The 26,306-nt window shown below is 40.3% G+C and overlaps 2 protein-coding genes across 9 annotated transcripts in view; both read left to right on the top strand.

Moving 5' to 3' along the window:
- The window catches only part of LOC139468327 (unconventional myosin-XV-like), a 159,419-nt gene that overhangs the window by 21,715 nt on the left and 111,398 nt on the right, over nucleotides 1-26,306 (top strand). For all 8 annotated transcript variants that reach the window (XM_071250222.1, XM_071250219.1, XM_071250225.1 and 5 more), the window contains exon 2: nucleotides 7,650-7,792. The gene's annotated coding sequence lies outside the window, so the exon portion shown is untranslated. The remainder of the gene's footprint in view (nucleotides 1-7,649; nucleotides 7,793-26,306) is intronic.
- On the top strand, nucleotides 9,657-25,947 carry LOC139467718 (uro-adherence factor A-like). Its single transcript, XM_071249229.1, has 3 exons — nucleotides 9,657-10,341; nucleotides 17,274-19,982; nucleotides 25,832-25,947. The coding sequence occupies exons 1-3, from the start codon at nucleotides 9,657-9,659 to the stop codon at nucleotides 25,945-25,947; spliced, it is 3,510 nt and encodes a 1,169-aa protein (XP_071105330.1).

Raw genomic sequence — 26,306 nt, forward strand, 5'->3', positions numbered from 1 at the left:
ATTGATACATATAATGTGCAGTTTTTGTTTGATTATTTCTCACATGTGGTGTCTTCCCATATGATGGATGTAAATTATTGGAGTTGTTTGTTTGATTAAAATGACGTTATCCGTTTCGAATAATGAGGAGTCATTCTCCCGTAAGAAAGCATGATAAATTGTTGCTGAAATCCTAAATTTCCTCTATAGCAGATAAAAAAAATGTATTTAAATAAAAAAGAAGTCATTACAGTCATTGCTTATATACAAACCCTCTCCAGGATTATAGTGATGAAAGATGTTTTACTTGAGCTCGTGGGTGATTCTCACATACCCCAGTTCTGACGTCAGCTTCTGTTATCTTGCTGGACTACTGCTAGAGCCAGCATCCAATCACACTCACTTGATCAATGTTATTTAAACATTTACCAAGCAAGGGTGGTGAGATTCCCTGAGTGGCCTCTGATCGCTCCCGTCTGACCACTGTGTCCAGGACACTGGACAGGTCTTCAAAGGCAGTTTGAAGTGTGTGTGATGTTGTCACACATGGGTGATCACACGTCACACAACCTGTTCACAAGACTGTCTCGGACATTCACATCCAGTCTGACAGCAGGGATTGTCATGGGCGTGGAGCAGACAAGGGCGTAGACTTACTCCCTCACATTTCTATACAGTGTGATGTCTGGTCGGGCTCTAAAGGGAACAATGTAGAAGGTCTGTTAGCTCGCTAGACTTGCAAACGTTCAATCTCAGGTTGGGGGCAGTCCGGTAGCCTAGTGATTAAAGCGTTCGCTCGTCATTCCAAAGACCCAGGTTCGATTCCTGACATGGGTACAATGTGTGAAGCCCGTTTCTGGTGTCCCCCTGCTGTGATATTGCTGGGATATTGCTCAAAGCGACGTAAAACTCACTCCGTCTCAGGTTACTTAATTAGTACTAATGTTTGGATGCAATTACTCTCTCAATTGCATTTATTATGACTGCCAACCCTTATTCGGATTGAACCATGTGATCAAAAGTCAATGCAGATGCATATCACAAGCAAAATGGACATTTCTGGAAAAACACACTTTATAATTTTTGTCGTTACTATAAGCATGATAAGTAATATTCCTTTTTGCCAGAATATAAGTATAAGGACACATGCAGCTATTTTCGTTAATTAATAATCGAGAATTTCCTGATTCTGGTTGAATGTCCTCAATTTATGCTGTCTCTCGTTCAGTGTACCTAGTGATCCGGCTGTACTTGTGTCTGTGATACAATAGGCAATACTCCTTGACCACGGCAGAGTACCGCTTGGTCTAGTAGGTTTTTATCTGGTTAAACATTGTTAGTGCTTTTAAATCACTCTTTTATGACTCAAAGCCTATATGCAGTGTGTCATATATCACAGGTGGAATTCCCAAACTAATAGAAATAAATATGCATGATGGATGTGTTCGAAGACAAACTGGTAAATACAGAATATATGGACTTGTTTAACATGTTTAAAGAAAATTTTGTTCCTGAAAATACTGGTGAAAATTATTTTGTCTCAAGTTTTACACTCACAAAATAGATATAATTGTATGCTGATTGTACTGAAAAAATGTGTTGTGAAAATATATAAAAATAGTTCATCTTTCAGAGAAAAAGAATATTGTCTGCAAACAGTCAAATGACAAGATTTCATCTTGTACATAAATTCCCCGTGCACCCCTCCAGAATTATGCATGGTTCCTCCCTAATGTTTATTTGCTTTAACAACTATTATTATTGGATTGACTCTACTATATGATAACGGTTAATATATCATCATAACTTGTATTATAACTAAACCGTATTTCCTAAAATAACAACGTTTATCTGTATTTGTTAGTCGGTCATACACGGCCTCCGGGTTTCTCGTGGTAGAGCGTCTGCCGGAGTGCGGAAGATTGGGTTTCGATCCCCGGCCGTGTCATACCAAAAGACATTGAAAGATGGTACTTGTTCTTACCCTGTCTGGCGCTCGGCATTAAAGGGCGAAAACAAGGACTGGTCGGCTCGGAGTCAGTATGCTGTGTCTGAGTGGGGTATTCATTTTAAACTGTGGCATGGTATTACCTCAGTGTGCTAGCACTATAAATCAGCATCAGTCCAGACTATTACAGGCAGCCACACACATACATGCACGTCGCTATATAAGTGCATTAATCTTGGGTGCCACGTTAAACCCAATTTCACCTCACCTCATCCTAACCAGGAAGATCTCTGATATGAATGCATGTGCAGATTAATGGAATGTGGATAGGGGCGCCTCAGTGGGGATAAGGAACATAAAGAATGATACCCTAACAACAATCACTGACAGAGAATAAAAATGTGTTTTTCCAAGCAACCAGATACGACGACACCCATTAATACCATGTCTCCTTTATGTTGTCTTCGGCACTGCTCAGTGTTACAATGTAGAGGTGTTGAAAGGAGTGTCCTAGTTGTAGTAAAATGTCATGTTCAACAACGTGTTATGTAAATGAGAGTTGCACCAGAGTGTCTTTTGATATCCAATGTATCATTACAAGTCTATCATTGTAGCAAACATCTGGGGCTAGCCACTGATCGGTGACATGAAGGCACGACTTTAGGTATTATCAAATACTTTTCTCAAGTAGTAATTATGTGAAGTTATTTTCACTTTGACAGCAAGATGATGTCGGAGATCATTCTGAAAGAAAAAACACCTCTCTCAACATGAAATGTCAACATTCACTTTCTTATTTCGACTAACTTTTTCACAAACAACCCTCTTTATGTACGTGTCCCATATTTTTAATGAAATACTTCCTATATATTGGATATATGTGGTTATAAATTTAAACCACCAAATAGTAGGAAATGGCCATCAGTTCCCATTTTCCAGGCATTAATTTTTTAATAAAACCTCAAAAACTGAAAATATGTAATGTTTGTCTCCTAAATATAGCATGTGAAACAACATATAATATAAACAATTACATGGCAACAATGGCGACTATGCTTGACGTAGAGGTGACTAACGGGCTCGGGTGGTCAGACTTGCTGACTTGATTGATGCATGTCATTGTATCCCAATTTCATGGATTGGTGCTTATGATGTCAATCACTGGATTGTCTGGTCCAGACTCGAGTATTCACAGATCAACATCATTTAGCTGTAATATTGCTGAGTGCGGCATAAACACCAAACAAACAAACATGGCAACAGTGTGTCAATTAAACAGTTTACATTCCATTCTAACATATGTTTACATTATTTTGAACTAATTGGAAATGAAGCCCTGATGCATACAGTAAATAGTGTCTAACAGGGAGATTACCATCTGAAAGGGGTTATTTCATGCCTGAGCTGCTGTGCATCCTCGTCTCGCATCCGACACAGAGCTGCTACATGACACTTGGGTGCAGCAGCAACATGAAGCGTAGGCTATTATTTCTGTAGTCATGCATTACATCATACTCATGCCTATATAGTTAATATGGCTGACACAAATTGCAGTGTATTCCATGTTTGTGAGTACATGTGAACTGAAAACAGCGACAGTCACTGTTTGAAAAATAAAATGTGTAGCTGCTTCAAAACGTTTTATGGTAGACATGTGGAAGACATTTTCAAATTTGACACATATCTGACAACATTTATGTACGATGCAGTTCCCTATTTTGACTTGTTCCATATGTTCCCATGTTTTTTCAGGTGAAAAATTTACATGCTTTTGCATGTGTTTTTGATGGGTTCCATCTGAAGGGCAGGATATGCTCACCAGTTTGTGAACCCCTGATCATGCTGATATCATCACTAATTTATAGTGATTCAAAAACACATGCTTATGATATTGTTCAATGGACTGGATTCTGCATTTTAATTTCTTATGATTATTGAAGAAACTTTTATTTATTATTAAAAATTATGTTTTGACAAACCTAGAAACATAATGGGGGCGAACTGGGATTCGAACCCACAATCATCACTAATTTATAGTGATTCAAAAACACATGCTTATGATATTGTTCAATGGACTGGATTCTGCATTTTAATTTCTTATGATTATTGAAGAAACTTTTATTTATTATTAAAAATTATGTTTTGACAAACCTAGAAACATAATGGGGGCGAACTGGGATTCGAACCCACAATCATCACTAATTTATAGTGATTCAAAAACACATGCTTATGATATTGTTCAATGGACTGGATTCTGCATTTTAATTTCTTATGATTATTGAAAAAACTTTTATTTATTATTAAAAATTATGTTTTGACAAACCTAGAAACATAATGGGGGCGAACTGGGATGCAACTCTTTACAGGGAAATCGCGACGTCTTAGATGACTGGGCCACCCATGCCTCCAGCCTTCTATAGTAAGTTTCTGTTCACTCTGTGATGGCAATGTGACCCTCCCTGCCATTTTTCAACTTTATACAGTATCAATATGATGTCACACCCATAAAATGCATAGCCATCCGTCCACTTCACCCTGGTATTCTACCATTCCACTTTGTTTACACTGTTTCCAGCATAGCTTCAGAGTAATCGGAGTGAAATCCATGATAACAGCAGTAGGTATATATCACATCTCCTCGTGACATACATTGTGTCCTCGTTCAGGATGCTTCACCTGTAGAGCACCAGCTCAGATCAAGATGTTTCTGTCCCTAAGTATTGAGGGCCACAGATTGCCATTAGGTGTGCTGATAAGATGTTAGTCGTAAATTGAGGTGTTCTATCAGTAATAAACGAGAATAGATCACACGTTTGTGGCCTCTGGCTGTTGATTCACCTGCTTGTGAGGACATTAGGTGAAATTATGCGATGTTGTCCTGCAGAAGCCTGAGGCATTGGTCCTGTGCATGACGCTGTTCAGATTGCTGAGGCACACTGGAGGCAGGTGCTTGTGTAGGGCTGTGTTGATGTTTGGAAGTAGTCACTGTGGCCCTTCTCATCACTTCATGGAAGTTGTCAGGATACAGGAACAGTTTTGACAGGATTGTGTGACTGGGTTTCCGGATCTTGTCGTTTGTGTTGTTGGTGTCTCGTCATCAGTGAGTGAGTGAGTATGTTTTATGCCGGGTTTTATTCCAGCAATATCACAGTGGGTGATACCAGAAATAAGCCTTTCACGTCTTACCTATTCGGAATCAAAACCAAGGCTACCCTACCACCCCTCATCATCAATGAATGGCTGCAAGTTTTATGTACAATACTGACATTTAGTCCACAAATAATGGACTTATGTGATTCTATAAGTAGTAGCAGTATCACAAGGGGTACATGTCGTTTTATGCGTTCCTCGTTAGGTTTTATACCAACCCAAGTGGCATTAAACCTTATGTAGAACGCATAAAACCCCACCTGCCCTGACTGATACTGCTACAACAAATTTATCTTACTGACGTGTTTAATCTGCCATTGTGAAAGAAATAAAACAAATTCAAAATAGACAGAAAACAGCTGTTTGATAGAGCTTAGGTTAACTTGTGCTATATCGCATGATTTTCATTGACTCGGTAAAAGCGGTTTTTGCTTTAAAGCAGGGTAAAAGGGATTAAGTCTCCTGGTCAGAAATCAATGTGCAGCCTGTGTTCTTCATGGTGGGGTATAAGGGATTTATTTTCCCTCTCAGAATTTATTTTCCTCCCTGTCAAGATACATGGTATTTTATCAAGATCGTGTGAAACATTAGATCTCTTCCTTCTGACATGGCGGTATGATAATGACTGTTGTACGCCAGGCTATAGGAAACCCAGATATACCTGATTAGCCTGCTGGAGATATGTACAGGGATGTAAGGTGTTTGGAGAAACGTGTGTCTTGTTCCTCATAGGCTTGTGCTGCAGTGAGGATAGTAATTTGAACGAAAGAGGGAACTGTTTCTCTGTATCAGGATTAATGGTTGATTCAGTGTTTCATCCCTCTGTGGGAAGATGGGAGAATATTTCTTACTTTTGTCAAGCTCACATTATGTCAGTTCAGAATTTATTTAGAATTATTTCTCAGCATCATTTCAGGTTTTTGAAATTCATATAACGTAAGCATCACATAAATACTGAAGAGAATTTAAAGAACTTCATGACCGATTACGATCGTAATATGAAAGAATTGGGTAGCATACATTATTAATACCCCCTACTTATGGCCATTTGTGATGATAATTTTGAAGTGTTATCCCTTCTTGTTGTAATGTTTTTCGACAATCTTAAAAAAAGATATTTTTGGATGCCACTTGTCCCCCCATGATAGGGACAATATATCAAGGTTTGTGTGGATTAACCTTGACTGGACCCTTCTTTAAGGTCACGACACACCAATCACATACAACACAGCCATCCACAGGCCCACCTCAAATCATGTATTGTTTTGCTGAAATCATTTTGTTTGTCTTTTTTCTGTATCGTTCAATATCTAAACACAGCTAAGTATCGGAGAAACATCAAATATTGAGACTGGAGACAAAGGTTTCACTGTCCTGGTCCCGTTGTCAGAAGACCAAACAAGGTGATCAATGGCTTGTGTTAATACCGGTTTCTTGTTGTGTTCCGCCCCCTCCTCCATACTGCTGTGTTATTTATGAGAATGTAATCATATCAAGGGATTAATAATTCATGGAATGAGGACTATTGCGTGTTTGTGACCATCCATTACCTGGTGGCTGTTCTCTGAAGGTAAACTGTACAGGAGTAGGCAGGAGACATGGTCACAAGGATGTATGGATCAAAGTGATTTATTTCAAATTTGATCATACATAGTTTCATAGGTATTAATGTATTTCAAATTTGATCATACATAGTTTCATAGGTATTAAATCTTTTGACATGCTGCACATCTTACAAAACATTTTTGAATACATTTGTTTCAAGATTGTTTTACAATATTATCCTTTTTGTATCATTTGTGTTTAGAAGTTAATGTTAATAGAAAGTTGTTCACATGTATTTAACATTGTTGTGGGTGGCACTTAATCTTATTTTATGATGGTAGTGTTGATAGGAAAGTTGTTTATATCATTCAACATTGTTGTGGTTGGCCCAAATCCAATATTGTAATGATAGTTTATAGGAAAGTTGTTTATATCATTCAACATTGTTGTGGTTGGCCCAAATCCAATATTATAATGATAGTTTATAGGAAAGTTGTTTATATCATTCAACATTGTTGTGGTTGGCCCAAATCCAATATTGTAATGATAGGTTATAGGAAAGTTGTTTATATCATTGAACATTGTTGTGGTTGGCACAAAAACCAATATTATTATGATGATATTAACAAATCAACACATAAAGTATATATGTGTAGGTTTGTGTGAGTGTGCATAATTCACTGGAGATGAAAGTGTTGATATGTATTCACTAGAACTTGTACACAATGAAGTCAAGCATCACAAACCTGCATTGTTGCGCACATGAAATTCATTGTTGACAGACCTGTTTGATACTTCATCATTGTGGCATTGTATTAAACCTTCTGTTCAGAAACAAAATTGTTATGAACTGATGATAATCCTTGCATTGTGAGAAAAAGTTGATTGCCTCCCTTGGGCGTATTCCACGGGGAGATAGGACGATAATAACTTGTCAAATACATCCAGCTGAGCGTGACCATTAACAATCATCATGGGAGGCAGTCACAGTTGAATGGGTATTGACATCTGGCTGTGTATATTTCAGATATATATACAGTACACGGAGAACAGCGCAATGACATAACAAGCAGGATACCAGATGGACCATGGGATACCTGGAATAACAAGATGATGCTGGTAGTGGAGACTGACTTTATTCTTGGTAGATAACGCAACAAAACATCACAGGTGAGAACACGTTACGTTTCTTTTGAAAGAATTATACTTTTATTAAATTCTCTTTGTGTATTGTTCTTTTCAATATGTATTTGTATATTTAAACATTTCGGACATTGACATTGTAATTTTTATTATTTTTGATTAATCGTTTTTGCTTTTGTTATTGTCATAGCTGGAATAATGTTCAGTGCAGCTTTAAACAACAAACTTACTTTTTTTTTCATTTAATGTTTTTTTATTTTGGGCAGTTGTGTTATTTTTAGAGTTGACATGACATTGTTGGAATTGTCACGTCATCACCTGTATCTGTGCTATTGGTACGGGTGGACTTAATGATGGGGCTACTCTGACAGGTTCAATAGTGTTATCTGCAGGCAGGGGATGTGATGATTCATAGAGTAGCAAGATAATCTGCATTATCATTCCTCAAGACACAATGTTGTCACTGTGCCTTTTACCACCCCTGACCATACAGAGAGATTATTACATAGTGATTATTGTCTTTCAAGACACAATGTTATCACTGTGCCTTTAACCACCCCCCGGCCGTACAGAGAGATTATTACATAGAGATTATTGTCTTTCAAGACACAATGTTATCACTGTGCCTTTAACCACCCCCGACCGTACAGAGAGATTATTACATAGAGATTATTGTCTTTCCATAACGTAAACATCATATATTAGGAATAGAATTGGTAGGCATAACACATATATAATATTTCTAATGTATGATATTTACGATTCAGAAACACGCGAGGGTGATTATCTATTTTATCATATTATGTCTTACTGACAAAAACTTTTTAAGATGTAACTTCATTGGGTAAAGTTACATCTAGTAAATCAATTTTTGTCAGAACGACAAAATATGATAAAAAAGAGATTATCACCCTGAATTAAGTAGAATAGGTCTTCAGCAACCCATGCTTGTCGTAAAAGGCGATAATGCTTGTTGTAAGAGGCGACTAACGAGATCGGGTGGTCAGGGTCGCTGACTTGGTTGATGCAGTCATCTTATCCCAATTAGCATAGATCAATGCTCATGATGTCAATCCCTGGATTGTCTGGTCCAGACTCGATTATTTACAGACCGCCATCATTCCCTGGTAGCCCCTGTCTAAGCATAGTGGCAATGGGAATCAACAGTTGATTGAGACTAAAGGCATTGCATACATGTGTGGAGGTTGAGTTTTGTTTTATTTGTTTGTTTGTTGTTTAACACCCCACTCAGCAATATTCCAGCTATATGACAGTGGTCTGTAAATAATCGAGTCCGAACCAGACAATCCAGTGATTGATATCATGATCATTGATCCATCGATATAATGATCTGCATCAACCAAGTCAGCAAGCCTGACCACCCGACCCCGTTAGTGGCCCCTTACTACAAGCATAGTCGTCTCTTAGGACAAGCATGGATTGCTGAAGACCTATTCTCTACCCGCATCTTCACAGGCCTGTGTGGAGGTTGAAAGTACAGTACAAGAAAATCACTGTTTCATGATTTTATACCTCCAACATCACATACACAGATCTCAAAAACACATGTGTTGGAAAAGCAACATTTTATCAGGAAGATGTTGATATACACAGGCACTGAAATAAAAACCTTCCCTAATCATGGTTGGCAAAAAATATGTGGAAAATTGATACCTGTAATCATTAAAATCCACTCTGGCCATAAATGAATGATTTGTTGTGACTGCCATGTCCCCCAACCTTACGTCTGCCATGTCTCCCAACCTTACGTCTACCATGTCTCCCAACCTTACGTCTAAAATGTCTCCCAACCTTTTCATGCCATGTCTCCCAACCTTATGTCTGCCATGTCTCCCAACCTGACATCTGCTCCCAACCTTACATCTCTGCCATGTCTCCCAACCTTACGTTTGCCATGTCTCCCAACCTGACGTCTGCCATGTCTCCCAACCTTACGTCTGCCATGTCTCCCAACCTGACGTCTGCCATGTCTCCCAACCTTACGTCTGCCATGTCTCCCAACCTGACGTCTGCCATGTCTCCCAACCTTACATCTGCCATGTCTCCCAACCTTACGTCTGCCATGTCTCCCAACCTTACATCTGCCATGTCTCCCAACCTTACGTCTGCCATGTCTCCCAACCTTACGTTTGCCATGTCTCCCAACCTCACGTCTGCCATGTCTCCCAACCTTACGTCTGCCATGTCTCCCAACCTGACGTCTGCCATGTCTCCCAACCTTACGTCTGCCATGTCTCCCAACCTGACGTCTGCCATGTCTCCCAACCTGACGTCTGCCATGTCTCTCAACCTGACGTCTGCCATGTCTCCCAACCTCATGTCTGCCATGTCTCCCAACCTGACGTCTGCCATGTCTCCCAACCTTACGTCTGCCATGTCTCCCAACCTGACGTCTGCCATGTCTCCCAACCTGACGTCTGCCATGTCTCCCAACCTGACGTCTGCCATGTCTCCCAACCTTATGGCTGCCATATCTCCCAACCTTACGTCTGCCATGTCTCCCAACCTGACGTCCCCCCATCTTCCAAGCTCCACTCACATCCTTGCTGTTCCAAGTAGTGTTTTTTTCGGTGCAAATTTATCTTTTCACAACCCACTGACTAAATGTAAGTTTACTCCTGTAGCAAATATACCTATGTATGTAAATATATGGACATTTACTCATGTATGTAAATGTATGTAAGCCAGCACATAGGTGTAAAGTGGCACTAGGGGGTGAAGGGTCTCTCATCTTCTCATCTACATCACCATGGCTGTGCCTGTCTGCAGGGCAAGGGGAGGTACTCAAGGGGTGCCGGAACAGGTGCTCACAATATTGTGGATGGGATACCCTTTCTGTGTTGACCTTAGGTTATACCAGACAACTTTGTTTGGGTTTTACAGATAACATGCCCTATATATCATGTATATTGCAAACATAAACAAAATGAATTAAAATGTGTTATTGGCTTAATTTTGAAATTCTGTTTGTTTGTATTTTTGTTGTGATTCTATTTTAGACTTTTTGGACATTTTGTTGTTCATATGTTTGTTTGCTGTGCCTTGGCGCCTTGGCACCTTGACTGAGAATATTTGTAAGACTAGAAAAAGATGTATCTGACTCTTGACTGCTTCCATGCTGTAGTGGAACATCTGCCCAGAGAGTGGAAAGATGGTACTTGTTGTTACCTTGCCTGGCGCTCGGCATTAAGGGGATGAAGCAAGTACTGGTCAGCTCTGAGTCAGTATACTGTGTCTAAGTGGGGTATCCATGTCAAACTCAGTGGGCTAGCATATAAAATTGAGACTAGTACAAGCAGCAACACACACCTGCATGGACACTGCTATATACAGTAAACTATGGTTATACTGAACTCAAAGGGACCACTTATTTAGTTCGTTATAAGCATATATCCAGCATATATACAGGAAATGGGCGGGATCAAGAACAGTTCATGATCAATCTCATTAAAATCAGACCTTAGTTCTCGCTAAACAGAGATCTGAAGACATCCCATTAGGGGTCACGTCAGAACGACCTTTCATCCGACCAATCAGAGCGTTGCTTACGAGATTATGAAAGTGACAGTTGGAATGTGATTTCAGATCATGCAACCTCGAAAACTTTAACATGAGGTATTACGAACGATAGTTACGGGTTTAACGACTGAATCCTCTCAATCTAGACCATCTATTAGCCATTCCAGAATTTTTTTTTGTTCAATTTGACGTGACCTGTAATGGGATGTCCTCAGATCTTTGTTTAGTGGTAGCGAGAACTAAGATCTGATTTTAATGAGATTGAGTTCATAATATCTGTCTGTTCGTTATAAGCGTGTTCGTTACAAACGTAGTTTACTGAACGTGCATTAATCTTGAACATGAAGTTAAACCCCATTTAACCTCACCTCACCACAGTGGACTCTGTGGTGATAAATGAGTGTACGACAGGTGCAAGCAAACCCCACAGTGTCCCAAGATAGTTGGTGATGTGAGTTCAGTGCATTTAAACAATGTTGACAGCTCCTGTTACAAATCAGTGTCTCAGTCAGTCAGTGTTTCATGCCATTGTTCAAAGGTAGGCATGGTGTGTTGACTTAGATATTCAACTCTGTTCACGTCACATTCCTGCATATTTGCATATAGTGTTGGTCTTAAATCACTGGTTGTGTTTATTACACTGGCCCACGACAGCTGATACCTTAAAGGCAGAAGTCCGTGACACCAACGTATCTTCTATGCTATACTTACATGTAAGGTTTTGTTGAACGCAAATATGCTTAACGTTTCTGTAGGAACCCCACAGTCAACATGGTCAAGGTAAAATACTTTATTGAGAATTTAGACAAACTTTTAAATGGGTGAATCTGATTTGTATTCAGAGACTTTGTCAGTAATCTAAAATCATTGTAAATATTTATGGTTAAAAAAATTGCTTATTTATGAAAAAGTGTACATTAGGAAAAATGTACTGATCAGTTGCCAGAAAACATTATCTGAAGATTAATATGAAACATCACTTTAAAATATACATTCTGCAAATGCTTCGTACAACAATAAACACACCAAAAATGTTTGTCTGTCAGATCTATGGATTGTACAAGGTAGTGAAAAATATATGGATTTGAACACATTCTTAAAAGCTAAATTAGTTTTGAAATCTAGAGATATTATGCTGTATGATCATATTTCAAGCGCTGCTGAGCAGCTGTTCAAGTTTGAAGTTAGGCGCTGTTCAAATCAATTGGTATTGCATCATTATCCGATTTGTAAGACGTAATCCTTGATGTAGACTAACATCTTGTCTCTGAAATGAACATATTGTACAGAAAAAAACCCAGTTGTTCAATTATCTTAATAAAAATATGATGAAAGGGAGCCCAGAGACTCTTCATTCCTGATACTGCAGTAATCTAGACTTACCAAACATTATAGACTTGCATGGGCTGTATTTGATATATATTTGTATCGGGGTCTGTAAGACTATCCTGGATGCTATATTCCTGCCCATGCTACCAGCAGTGTATTTCCTTATGTAGGCTAGTGGTCAGTGCCTTCACCCTTTGAATGGAGTTTGAATCCCCAATGTTTCAAACTAACAAATCTGTGTGACTCTCATGGAACACAGTTATCCATATTGTCCTACTTGTCATGCAGAGTTGCATCCCTTAACTTTGCCAGGATGTGCTTTTTGTAAGTTTGAATCCCGGATTTGCTCTGATTCTTGGTCTGTCAGCACCATATCTGTGTTTGTCGGTTTCACCAAGGTTGTAAACTTATGTGATCCGCGTCACTATACACATTTCTCCAACATTAAGGTGGCATGCTTTGATAACTGAAACACTGTACAGTCCTTACTTATTCACTCACTCACTCCAGCTGAAATATTGATAACAAAACGTTTTGCACTCACTCACTCACTCACTCACTCACTCACTCACTCACTCACTCACTCACTCACTCACTCTCTCACTCACCACTGAACTAGGCTAAAACATTCGCTCATCACGCCGAAGACCTGGGTTCGATTTCCCACATGGGTACAATGTGAGAAGCCCATTTCTGTTGTCCCCACCATGAAATATTGCTAAAAGCGGCGTAAAACCCAACACTCACTCACTCACTCACTCACTCATGAACGATCATGTCTCCTGTTCATATTCCTCATCTTTGGGGGGGAGGTTGGGTTTAATCATTGGCAGTTCCAGTAATTCCGCCCATCATCGTTATCCAAGGCCAGCCATGAGCTATTCAGATAATCCCACGCAACAGCCTGCCTAATCACCAGCCATTATTCAGAATTCCCATCTATGGATTCAGCAGTCTTTTTTCCTTAAGTTTATCTCATGTTTACACATTACCAATTCAAACAAATTCCGCTGGATGTCAATGACATCCCTGCATGTAATGTACAATGGATTGATTATATGGCGTTGATTGCTTTACCTGTGTCAGGTGAAAACACCACCATTGAATGCAGTTATTGATGTGTAGAGAGGTAGGGTTGTACAGTTGAAAGAACATGTGTTATTAGTAACGGAAGCCAGTTCCTGCTGTATTTAACTGTTAGCCTGTTTCAGTCCTGGAAAGTCGGAGATAGAGTGTGGAATAATAGTGAAGACATTAGTTCCACATATCTCTGAAGCAACACATGGCTGCAGTGTTTAACCATACTGGTCTATAATTGTATCTCATACCAGATTGTCTGTGTGAAAGACAAGATTCCTGCATGCTCACTTTTCCAGAATATTTTCTCTCAATTATCAAAATACCCTGGACCCATTGCTTCGTTTTTGAGTCTGGTTCGATCGACATGACTCTAAATATAGCCATCCAATCAAATTCTGTTATTGAAACAAACGGCGATATCAACAGAAATTGACTCTGTGTATGGCATACTGTCTCAAATGGAAACGTCATGTAGCATAAGGGCTTCCTTCCTTTCTGTTAATACTCACAACATCATTACCAGCTAATAGTTCATTCACTCGCTCGCTCGCACACACGCACGCACCTTGCACTCACTCACTCACTCACTCACTCACATTTCTATACAGTGTGATGTCTGGTCATGCTCCAAAGGGAACAATGTAGAAAGTCTGTGAGCCTGCTAGACTTGCAAATGTTCCATCTCAGGTTGGGGGCAGTCCGGTAGCCTAGTGGTTAAAACATTCGCTTGTCATTCCAAAGACCCGGGTTCCATTCCTGACAAGAGTACAATGTGTGAAGCCCGTTTCTTGTGTCCCCCTGCTGTGATATTGCTGGAATATTGCTAAAAGCGACGTAAACCCCACTCACTCACTCACTCACTCCAGCTGGGATATTGCTGGCTGCTACATTAACACTGATTCCATACTAACTTCCTCTGCCAAGTGAATTGTCAGCAAACTCCATTCAGTCAACACAAGGCATGCGTGAAAGATTGGGTTTGGACAGTCAATGGCAGTTAAGATTACCATTTTACCAGTGTAGTTGATTACTCTGGTTGTTTAATGAGCTGAACAGCTCGCGCGAGATTACATTCTACCTGTGTTCTTACAATGAACATTGTCCAAAGACAACCACAGTCCTGGTGTGGTCGTGCAATGAGTGGAGGTGATCATGAGGAGCTCATTCAATAGTCAAGTGCTCCGGGTAAAGGGACCAGTGACAGCAAATATACATGGGATGCTAATCCTTCGCTTCTAAATGAGCCTCAACATCAATGTGTCATCACAGGCTACATGACTACTGATTTATGACCGCCTCCGTGGTTTAGTGGTAGAGCGTCCGCCCAGAGAGTGGAAGGTCCGGGGTTTGATCCCCGGCCGCGCCATACCAAAAGACGTTAAAAGATGGTACTTGTTATTACCCTGTCTGGCGCTCGGCGTTAAGGGGTCAAAGCAAGGACTGGTCGGCTTGGAGTCAGTATACTGTGTCTGAGTGGAATATTCATGCTAAAACTGCGGCATGGTATCTCAGTGGGCTAGCACTATAAATCGGCATCAGTCGGGTCTAGTACAAGCAGCCACACAAACACACAAACGTACATGCACGTCGCTATATAAGTGCAATAATCTTGGACGCGACGTTAAACCCCATTTCACCACACCACCTCACTGATTTACGATTATTGCCATGACACTGTAACAGCTGACTGCTACAAAATAGTTTCTTGGTTAAAAAATACATTTGTCTAATCTAGTCAGATAACGTGTTTATCTCATCGTGATTGGCACAGCTACAGGTGTTAATCTGAAGTTTAACAGTTCTAGGCATGAGATAAAAAATGTTATCATGGTTATGGTACAAGATAAGCCAAATAAAAAATTCTTACAGATTAGTCTAAAAAGCATAATGTGACTGAGTCATACTGAAAATAAATTACACCAAGTGAAATATTAATTTTTTTTTTTTCTGATAAATATTATATTTCACAACATCATATATGAAAATTCTATTTTGACTTTTTATAACTAAATCAATAAACTGTGGTGTGTATAAAGATTAAGTGGAAGTATAACTACCACAAGCTCAATTTCCTGATGTTCTGCACTCCTTTGCCCTGAGACAGCTTTGAGGCAAGTCATGCTTTGTAAGATTCCACATAGTGAATGAGATAATGAATGTATTTTCTTAACCCCTCACAGTATGTCCACTTGTATGTCATTCATCATATATTCTTCTACATATTGCTCAGTGTTTCATTCACAAGATGGGTTTCAGGATTATCAACCCTGTATGGATTTGATACTACATGGGTTTAGAAACACTCACTCACTCACTCACTCACTCACTCACTGGCTTGTTTCCATGTGAGTTGTTTCAGTCATTATTGGCTTATACTTTTAGTTGATACATAACATTTTTTATTTTGTGTTCTTGTCTTAAAGGTTCTAAAGGTTGTGTAAACAGTTATATATTTCATTGATATTTTAATCTGGCTTCTGGGTAAACAACACCAGTTTGGGGTAATGGAAATACGATGTCCGTCAATACTCACTCACTCATTCAAATATATTACCACTAAATAACCAGTGTTATTTTTAGAAGCTTCAAATGAAATTTGACTGCACAATGCCACACTGTACAAGAGCTGATCAATCGGCCATGTCAAGTACTTTAGTTGTTTCAAGTTAAACTATCACTAATCCCAAACCTTTCATGTTGACGTTTGAATGGTCATGATAAATGCCAGGCTATAAAACTGTTATTTCCCCATGCCTAATTTGACTCTCCCAGTCAACCATGTTACACAAAGTTGCCAAACCAGTTCTACACCTGATAAAGATTTTCTTGGTCTTCATTGGGAACCATCAGTTATTTGAAACTTTGTTTAAGCACCAGGATTCAGACAAAACACATGTGTGGTTTATCGCATTTCATAAAGTGTTGTTAATAAACTTAATCACTGTGAAACCCCGGCTTTACCTAGAAGGAAGTGTGTTATTGATATTATTATTGATCTTGATATTGATTCTTGATTAGGTGTTGTGATACAATGCATTTAATCAGGTGGAGCCAAATATGGTCGGGAGTGTCTATAAATGCTCTCAGTTACAGCAGCATTTTTCGCTGAGATAAGATCAGGTCATGGCAGCAAATGCAAGGGTTGCATGGAGATACATCAGTGTAGCTGGGAGCAAGAAACTGTAAAAGCTTCTTGGTAAATCTATGAATCATTTTGCATCAAGGAAATTGGCACTGACTGAATACCTTTGCATCAAGGTGGATGAAAGGTTAAAATGGGAAGAGGAATCAGAGTAATTCATGGAGTAAGCGTTGAGGAATTCAAGATTAGAGGACAATTGTGATTGTGTTGCAATCATAAATCATGTAGGTACTGCCTTTCTATTGACTATTGTAATTTCTGATTCGAAATGATCATCGGCTGATGGAATAATTGTGATATTAAGCAGTTCTTGGTACATTATTGCAACAATGTCTGAAGTGGTGACGGTTTCCTGCTGCAAAGTCCTCACCTCAGAGAGCAGTGTGGAATATGATGGGGAGACAACTCTTGTTGCAGATCACCATACACCTGTAGCTTATGAGTGGTCTTCGTCCGCTACTGCTGACGATGAGTCGGAAACATCCATCCAATCGGAATCATCTTTCAGTGATAATGAGTCAGGTCATTTCAGTGACCAGTCAGAGGATAGCTATGCAATGTCAGAGACTCACACAGACCATGTTGTAATGTCGCAACATAGTGATGCTACTGAAAGTGTGAGTCTGTCTTCAAACCTGTCCCAGTCAGTGAATCCTATGATTCTGGTGAATGGACAACAAGATCACATTATGGATATGGGGGTTCAAAATCAGATTGATCATTTCCTGGCTTTAGGTCAGTCAGGTATGCCACAGTATGCCATCGATAATGTTCCTATAATGACACTTCCTGGACAAGGAACCAATAGTCTTCTGACTCCACTCCATGATCCAATCCTGGAGATGGCCGAACAGCCAGGAACTACTTTTCAACTTCTCAGTGGAAACTTATCATCCTTGGTGTCAATGAACCAACAATTTGCTCCAAGCTTGCAGTTTCCTTTCAATCCTCCTTTACTTATGCCAACTGATGTCCAGTTGAGTTCGAACCCTCACCTGCTGAGTGGCCATCCCATGTATCACGCACAGACTGACCTTGGGTTCGGGCTGAATACAATTAACAGCCTCGGCGAGCAATTTGTTCCTCCAATGTTGAATCTCCAAGACCATATCAACCAAGCTGCAAGTTCTACCAAGAAGTCTAAAAAGAAAAAAGCTAAGAAGCATGTTTCTGAAAAGAGTAAAATGTCTGGAACTTACAGTCATATGGATGAATCTGACCTCGTTAAACCACCTGGGAAAGTCAAACAGAAAGTGAAGTTTGAGGATGAGGAGCCTATGCCTAGTACGTCAACAGGGCGACGGTCGCAGCAGTGTGGTGTTATCCCCCTGGTGAGGATAGATTCAGAAGATTCCTATTATTCTGTGGAGGATGGCAGTGACATGAGTGGTTCACAGGAAGAAGACACACAGGAACAGGACTGGTCAGGTGATGAAGTCATCATGAAGAAATACAAAAAGAACAATGGCAAAAGGGTGAAAAAAAGACACACTTCAAAACCAGTAATCCCAGCCAAACCCAAAGTTCCTCATGAGCAGGGGAACAAAGTTAGGTTCAAAGAACATGATAATGCAGGCCAGTTTCCCGGCAGTTTCCTTCCTGAGGAACAGAATAATATGGTGAATCAAGCCAGTGCCAGACATTTCAGTGGGCAGGAGAAGAAAGCAATGGTGGCCAGGTTAGACCTAGGGAGGACCATGAAGCAGATACGACTGAAACCAACTGAGAACAAGGAGGAGGAGGACATCAACCTGGACAAGGGGGATGGGAAAGAGAACAAGTCCAAGGTCATTTCTGTCCAGAGCATGAAACACACTCGCAAGACACAGCAGGAGGAAGATAACATCAGATGTGATCAGCTGGAGGAACATGTCAGCTTGAAGGCAGGTACTGGACATTCTTCCATGGAAGGACAAACCAAGGAGACTAAAGCACAGGGAATTGTCCAGGAAGGTACTGAACATGCTTCAATTAAAGGACAAGCCAAGGAGATTAAATCACCGGGTATTGTCCAGGCAGGTACTGAACATGCTCCAATGAAAGGACAAGCCAAGGAGACAAAAACACAGGGTATTGTCCAGGCAGGTACTGAACATGTTTCCATGGAAGGACAAACCAAGGAGATTAAATCACCGGGTATTGTCCAGGCAGGTACTGAACATGCATCCATGGAAGGACAAGCCACGGACACAAAACCACAGGGTATTGTCCAGGCAGGTACTAAACATGCTTCCATGGAAGGACAAACCAAGGACACAAAACCACAGGGTATTGTCCAGGCAGGTACCAAACCTGGTGCAAGAGAGACTGCACCAGAAGGTATTCTCAGACAAAAGACAACCCTCATTGAAGAGGGACCCAGAGACACTAAGCCGCAGGGTATGGTCAGACTCAATACAGTCAAGCATGCCCCCATTGATAGTAAAACCAGGGAGGCAGAACTGCAGGAGATAAATAAGCCCAAACAACCTGGAAGTGTCAACCCCACCAGAATGGCAGCAAATGTAAGTACATATGAAGAAAACAAGGCACTTGTGGAGCCAGAAACAATTGAGCCTTCCCAAACATCTGAAATTAGAAGGGAAAGTACTCCTGTAGAAACAGATGGACCTCCTCGCCCAATGAGTAATACTGATGAATGTGAACTAGAAGACACCAGGCATGGCAATGTAGAGATGGTTGGCCACGATTCAAAGGAGGAACATCTTGGTCCTTGTTCTGAAGACAGTGATGTGACACATGGTTGTTCTAGTCGGGAAGACAGTGATGTGACACAGCAGCACAGCATCGCAGGTGCCGATTGTGAGTCCACAGAATTGCTAAGGAGGATGAACTCACAACAGAAACATTTGGAGGACATTGTGGAGGCTGAGGAACCTGAGGCTTCTTCTGACCCGATGAGGGACGAAGGACCATCCTCATCCGGTGGGAGCAGTCAAGAAGAGGACAGTAGTGAAGATAACAGACAACTAAACAGATCATCTCTCAGAACAAGCCAATCAGCAGCATGTGTTTCAGAGGGTGGTATTGCTGAAGATGTATTGTGTGAAGATTCAAAGGAAATTTCTTTGGTAGACAGAAAATCAGCGGATTGTACACCGCCAACGTCTCATGCAGAACCAACAGGTAATGAAGGTACTTTTTCAGAGTTGGTTCCCAACATGGTTACAATGTGTAAAGCCAATTTGTGGTGTCTCCAGCCTCAATGTGGCTGGAATATTACTAAAAGCAGCTCTGCTCGCTCGCTCACTCACTCACTCACTCACTCACTCACTCACTCACTCACTCGCTTGTTTCCATGTGAGTTGTTTTGGTCATTATTGGCTTATACTTTTAGTTGATACATATCATTCTTTATTTCATCTTCTTGTCACAAAGGTTCTAAAGGTTGTGTAAACAGTTATAGTTTTTATTGATATTTTAATCTGGCTTCTGGGTTAACATGTTGGTGAAAGCACCAGCTTGGGGTAATGGAGATTCACTGTCAGTCAATACGCCATGTTTGTGCTTGGTCCTGTAATCAGATTAGCCAATTAGAACTTAGAAATCAGATAGATCGTTTTGATTAACTTCAGAAAGTTGTCACTGTACATATGTCTATATGCATGCAGGTGAAATAGAAGATAGAAATTCTTATCTGACTTTGGTTTGACATTCATGGTTTCTTTAAATGTTTAAGATAAAAGAACTGGTTCAATGTCTTGGGGTGTGGTATGCTTTTTATAGCCAGAATTGTACCAAGGATTCTGCTTTAAGCACAGATTTCTTATGATTATGGAAATGTTTTTGTTGCATTTATTTATTATATTGTGCATAGTAAGGGATGACCCGTGAAGATCTGGGTTAGAATAGGTCTTCAGTGACCCATGCTTGCCGTAAAAGGCGACTGTGCTTATCGTCAGAGGCGACTAACGGGATCGGGTGGTCAGGCTCTCTGACTGGGTTTATGAATGTCATCGTATCCCAATAACATGGATCGATGTTCATGATGTCAATCACTGGATTGTGTGGTCCAGACTCGATTATTTACAGACCTGATTATTTACAGACCTCCGCCATATAGCTGGAATATTGCTGAGTGCTGCGTTAAACATGTTAAAACAACAAACAGACAGATAGGAAGGGACTTGTTATTGGTCAATAAATTTCCAGAAAATTGCCTGTTCATAACATTGACATCTGTTTTGCTTCTAAAACCAACCTGCGATATTTATCAACAAGATATTTAAGTCCAAGTTCAATAAGATATATCGCTGAAATCAAAACATCATCTTGATATTCCTTTTACTATATAGATGTTGTAAGTTACACATTAGACCAAATAAGAAAGTCAAGGGGTTGTGAATTACAAATGACCTACAATGTGACTTCAGTATATCAGTGACGGAGTTATTTCTTTACTGAACATTATGATAGGGCCATATAGCAAGTGCTTTATACAAATATTCATGGTAATTGAAAATGCTGTGGGTCTGGACTATTGAACACAGCTGGTGCAGCAGTCTGTTTGTGAGACAGATTGCCTGTCAATAGGACTCACCTGACTGCCAGTCCACAGTGGTACATTGTATACTTCATCTAGCCTGATTGAAGTAAAAACCTCATAACATGCTGGCTGATACTAACAAGAGATTACAACACATAAAATATAACACTGGTTCTATATTGATAAATAAGGTTAAACTCTTAGCTCCATTGCCAGAAAACTGTTTTGCTTGTCCCTGAGTATTGAGAGTATGACATTTTTAGCATGATGTTGAAGCATCATGAGCATTTCTGTTTCAATGTTCAATGTATCATTTTCACGACATCGTAGAACAGGTGATCTTGGTGTGTTGTATATAGTTCTGTAAGATGCCTTGTTGTATGCCTTGTTGGATGAACATTGTAAAGGAAGGGAGCGAGTGAATGTTGTTTTTACGTCACACTGGTCTGTAGTTGATTGTGGAAACAACAGTAGATGCAATCAGGGAATTCATAGACTGTGTATGTCATGTGGTAATTCTGTTTGTTTGCTTGTTTGTTTGATGTTTAACGCTGCACTCAACAATATTCCAGCTTTGTGATGGCGGTCTGTAAATAACTGAGTCTGGACCAGACAATCCAGTGATTGATAACATGAGCACTGATCCATGCAATTGGGGTACAACATGCATCAACCAAGTCAGCGAGCCTGACCACCAGATCCCGTCAGTCGCCTCTTACGACAAGCATAGTCACTTTTTACAGCACGCATGGATTGCTGAAGACCTATTCCACCATGGATCTTACAGTATATGTGTTAGGTCTATGTTTGTGTGGCCGGGTCCTACCAGATGGTAGCTTGGTAATATGTTATGACTCTCACCCTGGTAGGTAGCAAACATGACACCCTTTTATTGTTCTACTATGTATGTAGACCTGCATTGTTCATGGCCTGTAGGCTTTTCAGTGAATATGGACTAATATACAATAGCCAGCTGTAGTGTCAGTTTGAGTGGGATAAATACTTGTGATTTAGACCTCGACTATGTCCATTGTGGAGTGTACATAGGTTAGTTAACCTTGTCATATTCAACAGGAGTCTGTATTGATGGTTTATTGTGCCTTTAACAAAATAATGAACACAATTCATTTTGGATGATATTTATTTTGAAGGTTCTAACATTGCTTCTGGAATTCATCAGATTCCCATGAGGAATGTTGCGGGTTCACATGTGTAATATGTGATTGCTGGTACCTTTAATTGAATACACTGGATATTACACATGCACCTCATTCAGTATTGACAAGCGCCATTGTCCCCTGTCTGGCGTCGTTGGGTAGCTATAGCAACCTGTTCCCTGATTGTGTAGTACCCTGGGTTTCAACCATACCCAAATATTGCACTCAAGAGAATTGCGAAGGTTCTTGTTCCTGGTGTAGCTATTGATAAACTTAGTTCTAAGGACTTCCTTAATCAGCAAGGAATAGAGAGCATGTCACCGTCATTATATGTTTGATGACTCAGTGAGGTAATCTTGACTTGAGTGTACAGATTGTTATACAGCCAATCAGATTCTGGTATTGCTGGGTGGTGGTTGATACCTGTGTGATCAATGGTGCCTCGGAATTGTAGGGTTGCAAGATTGTAGAGTTACAGAGGTGCATTCAAACAACCTGCTTGGCAAAACTCCAACAGCCGTTTACGTTCAACATGTTCTGGTTCCTGTTGTCCAGTGAATATGCCTCACACACAACATCCACTCAGGCGTATAAACATCTTCAACATTTTTGTAAATTTGAAAAGTCAATGAAGATTTTCTGGTGTTAATGTTCATATTTACAAAGCATTTGGATAGTGACAAAATCATAACATAGCTGTAATATGTAAAAATGTGGTTAAGAACTGTGGACACAGTTAAATTATCAAAATAACTATTGACTTTTGTACAAATTGTCATACACTTAAATAGAATCACTTCATGTTTTTGTGATCAGTTTTAGAAAACACTTGAATTGATACTTCAAAAATTCTTGTCAGCCATTGAATTGAGTGATTTGTATTTATGAGTCATGACTACACTCCAGCTTGCAGTGTTACAGTTCACCCTGCTGTAGGTACAGTGTTGCTGCCGGTAGATTTATAACGTTTTCCTGGTAATCAATATGTACCCCCTTGGTAGGAGAGTTTTAGTGAAAGTTACATTTAAGTACATTAACATTGTATTGTCACGTTATACGGGTTAGTATTGCTGTGTATAACTGTGTATAACACACACTAGGACAATATTGCTGTGTAGACCAGGTGTGAGGTAGGGCAGTATTGCTGCGATTACTAGGTGTGAGTAATGTATTGCTGTGTAGACCAGATGTGAGGTCCGACAGTAATTGCTGTGTAGACCAGATGTGAGGTACGACAGTATTGCTGTGTAGTCCAGATGTGAGGTACGACAGTATTGCTGTGATTACTAGTTGTGAAGTACGACAGTATTGCTTTGTAGACCAGATATGAGTTTGGGCAGTATTGCTGTGATTACTAGGTGTGAAGTACGACAGTATTGCTGTGATTACTAGTTGTGAGGTACGACAGTATTGCTTTGTAGACCACATATGAGTTTGGGCAGTATTGCTGTGATTACTAGGTGTGAGGTACGACAGTATTGCTGTGATTACTAGTTGTGAGGTACGACAGTATTGCTTTGTAGACCAGATATGAGTTTGGGCAGTATTGCTGTAATTACTAGGTGTGAGGTACGACAGTATTGCTGTGATTACTAGGTTTGAGGTACGACAGTATTGCTGTGTAGACCAGATGTGAGGTCCGACAGTATTGCTGTGATTACAAGGTGTGAGGTACAATAGTATTGCTGTGTAGACCAGGTGTGAGGTAGGGCAGTATTGCTGTGTAGACCAGATGTGAGGTATGACAGTATTGCTGTGTAGACCAGATGTGAGGTATGACAGTATTGCTGTGATTACTAGGTGTGAGGTACGACAGTATTGCTGTGATTACTAGGTGTGAAGTATGACAGTATTGATATATATATTAGGTGTGAAGTAGGTAAAATATACCTACAGGGCCCTCAGTGACGTAGATCAGTGATCAATGCTTCTAATGGGCAGGTTGTTTTTTGTATTGATTGTAAAGTGTGAAATGGTTACCCAGGTATATAGCAGGTAACGTAGGTCGGGGTCATAACAAAACAAGGTATATTCCAGGAAAGCGAAGACAAATATTTAGATGTGTAAGTAGTCAGGGTTGATAAGTGCTGTTGCAAAATGACTTTTCAATAGCATTCTGTCTTTCAGAATTTAGATGTCAGTTAGTGCTTAATGCATGTTAATGTGTTCTTTTGAGGTTCTATGGCATTCTATGTCAGTTGTTCTCGTTAAGGAATGGTGAATGAATGTTGTTTTCTACCACAGTCACTATAAGTCTAGATAAAGCTTATGGGCCAGTAAATAATTTGTTCATATGGACAATGTTATCAATTTGATAAACAGTTCCGATAAACAGTTCCGATAAACGTGGTATCACGATCCGATAAATATGCCATGAAGTCATTTAGCAGGAACTACTTTTAATCTCGATGACGGCTTGCAAAAAACAATATTGACTAACGTTTGCGATAAGTTAAGTAGTTTTCTACTTAGGTGTCAGTGATTGTGTAGGCAACATGGCTGTTAATCAACACTGACTGATCCTGAGGGGGATGCAGGGGGTGTGCAATCCCCCTCTGTTTCAAACACCCTTCATGTGAACTGCGCCCTCAGTCATATTGTGACTTGGGTATTATGTGCACACACCCTTTTTCAAAATCCTGGAACTGCCTCTGCACTATATCAGAAATGGGATGGTTCACTCCACCATATAAAGTTATGATGATGTTGTGTTATCGTCGTTTCAGTTTATTCTGATCAGTGAATTCACTGGCCATTGTGAATGTATTCTCAGTATATGATATTTACGGTACAGAAACACACTCAGCTAATAATCTTTATAGATCTGTGGCAGATAAATGAGTGGCTTAACATGGGTCTCTAAAGTCTCTAAATAGGTACAATGTGTGAAGACCACCATGCTAGAGGCAGCCTCCCCCATGAAGATCCAGGTTAGAATCGGTCCCCAGCAACCCATGCTTGTCTCCCTCCATGAAGATCCGGGTTAGAATCAGTCCCCAGCAACCCATGCTTGTCTCCCTCCACGAAGATCTGGGTTAGAATCCCTCCCAAACAACCCATGCTTGTCTCGCACCCATGCTTGTCATGAGGGAGGCAACTAACGTGATCAGGCTTGCTGACTTGGTTCATTCTTGTCACTGTATCCCAGTTGCGTAGATTGATGCTCATGATGTCAATCACTGGATAGTCTGGTCCAGACTCGATTTTTACAGACCTCAGTCATATAGCTGTGGCCCTAAACAACACACACAGTCAGTCTAAGACCGCGTTGGACGAAAAATTGCGATCAATTAGACACAGAAAGTGAATGTGGTAGTTCATCCCCGATGCAGCCAGTCCATCTGGGCTGAAGTCTATATACCGTCTCCCACACAACAGCTTCCTCATGGTGGCACCACCTACCAGGGCCCCGTTCCACAAAGTGATCGCAAAACCACGACTGGCCTAAGCCTATGTTAAGGAATTGGAGTTACGATCATCTTAGCACTACGATCACTTTGTGGAACAGAGCCCAGTGTAATGATGGCTGTGTAACACAGAAGTAGAAGGCAGAACACAATTCTCCATGCCTCGTCTCCTGTACAGTATAAGGGTACTGTGATGGAGGATAATGTGATTGTAGTACAGATGGAGACAGGTCCCAAGTCAACTAATGTGTGCAACAAGCCATAGCCAGGATATCTCATGTACAATGTGATAATCAGGGATCAAACTGGGATAGATTAATGATGTATGTGTGCTTCCCATGGGATATGGGTCATATCCACTGGCATCCCCAATACGCTGAGTTGACGCATTGTGTAGCTG

The sequence above is a fragment of the Haliotis cracherodii genome, unplaced genomic scaffold (genome assembly GCF_022045235.1).
Source record: "Haliotis cracherodii isolate W230 unplaced genomic scaffold, xgHalCrac1.p SCAF_2, whole genome shotgun sequence".
Classification (NCBI taxonomy): Eukaryota; Metazoa; Mollusca; class Gastropoda; order Lepetellida; family Haliotidae; genus Haliotis; species Haliotis cracherodii.

Coding starts and splice junctions, on each gene's coding strand:
- LOC139467718 (XM_071249229.1), top strand. CDS start 9,657: ATGTCTCCCAACCTTACGTTTGCCATGTCTCCCAACCTGACGTCTGCC. Junction 10,342..17,273: donor TCACATCCTTGCTGTTCCAA/GTAGTGTTTTTT, acceptor CTCTTGTTGCAG/ATCACCATACACCTGTAGCT. Junction 19,983..25,831: donor GTCTCATGCAGAACCAACAG/GTAATGAAGGTA, acceptor TCCCCGATGCAG/CCAGTCCATCTGGGCTGAAG.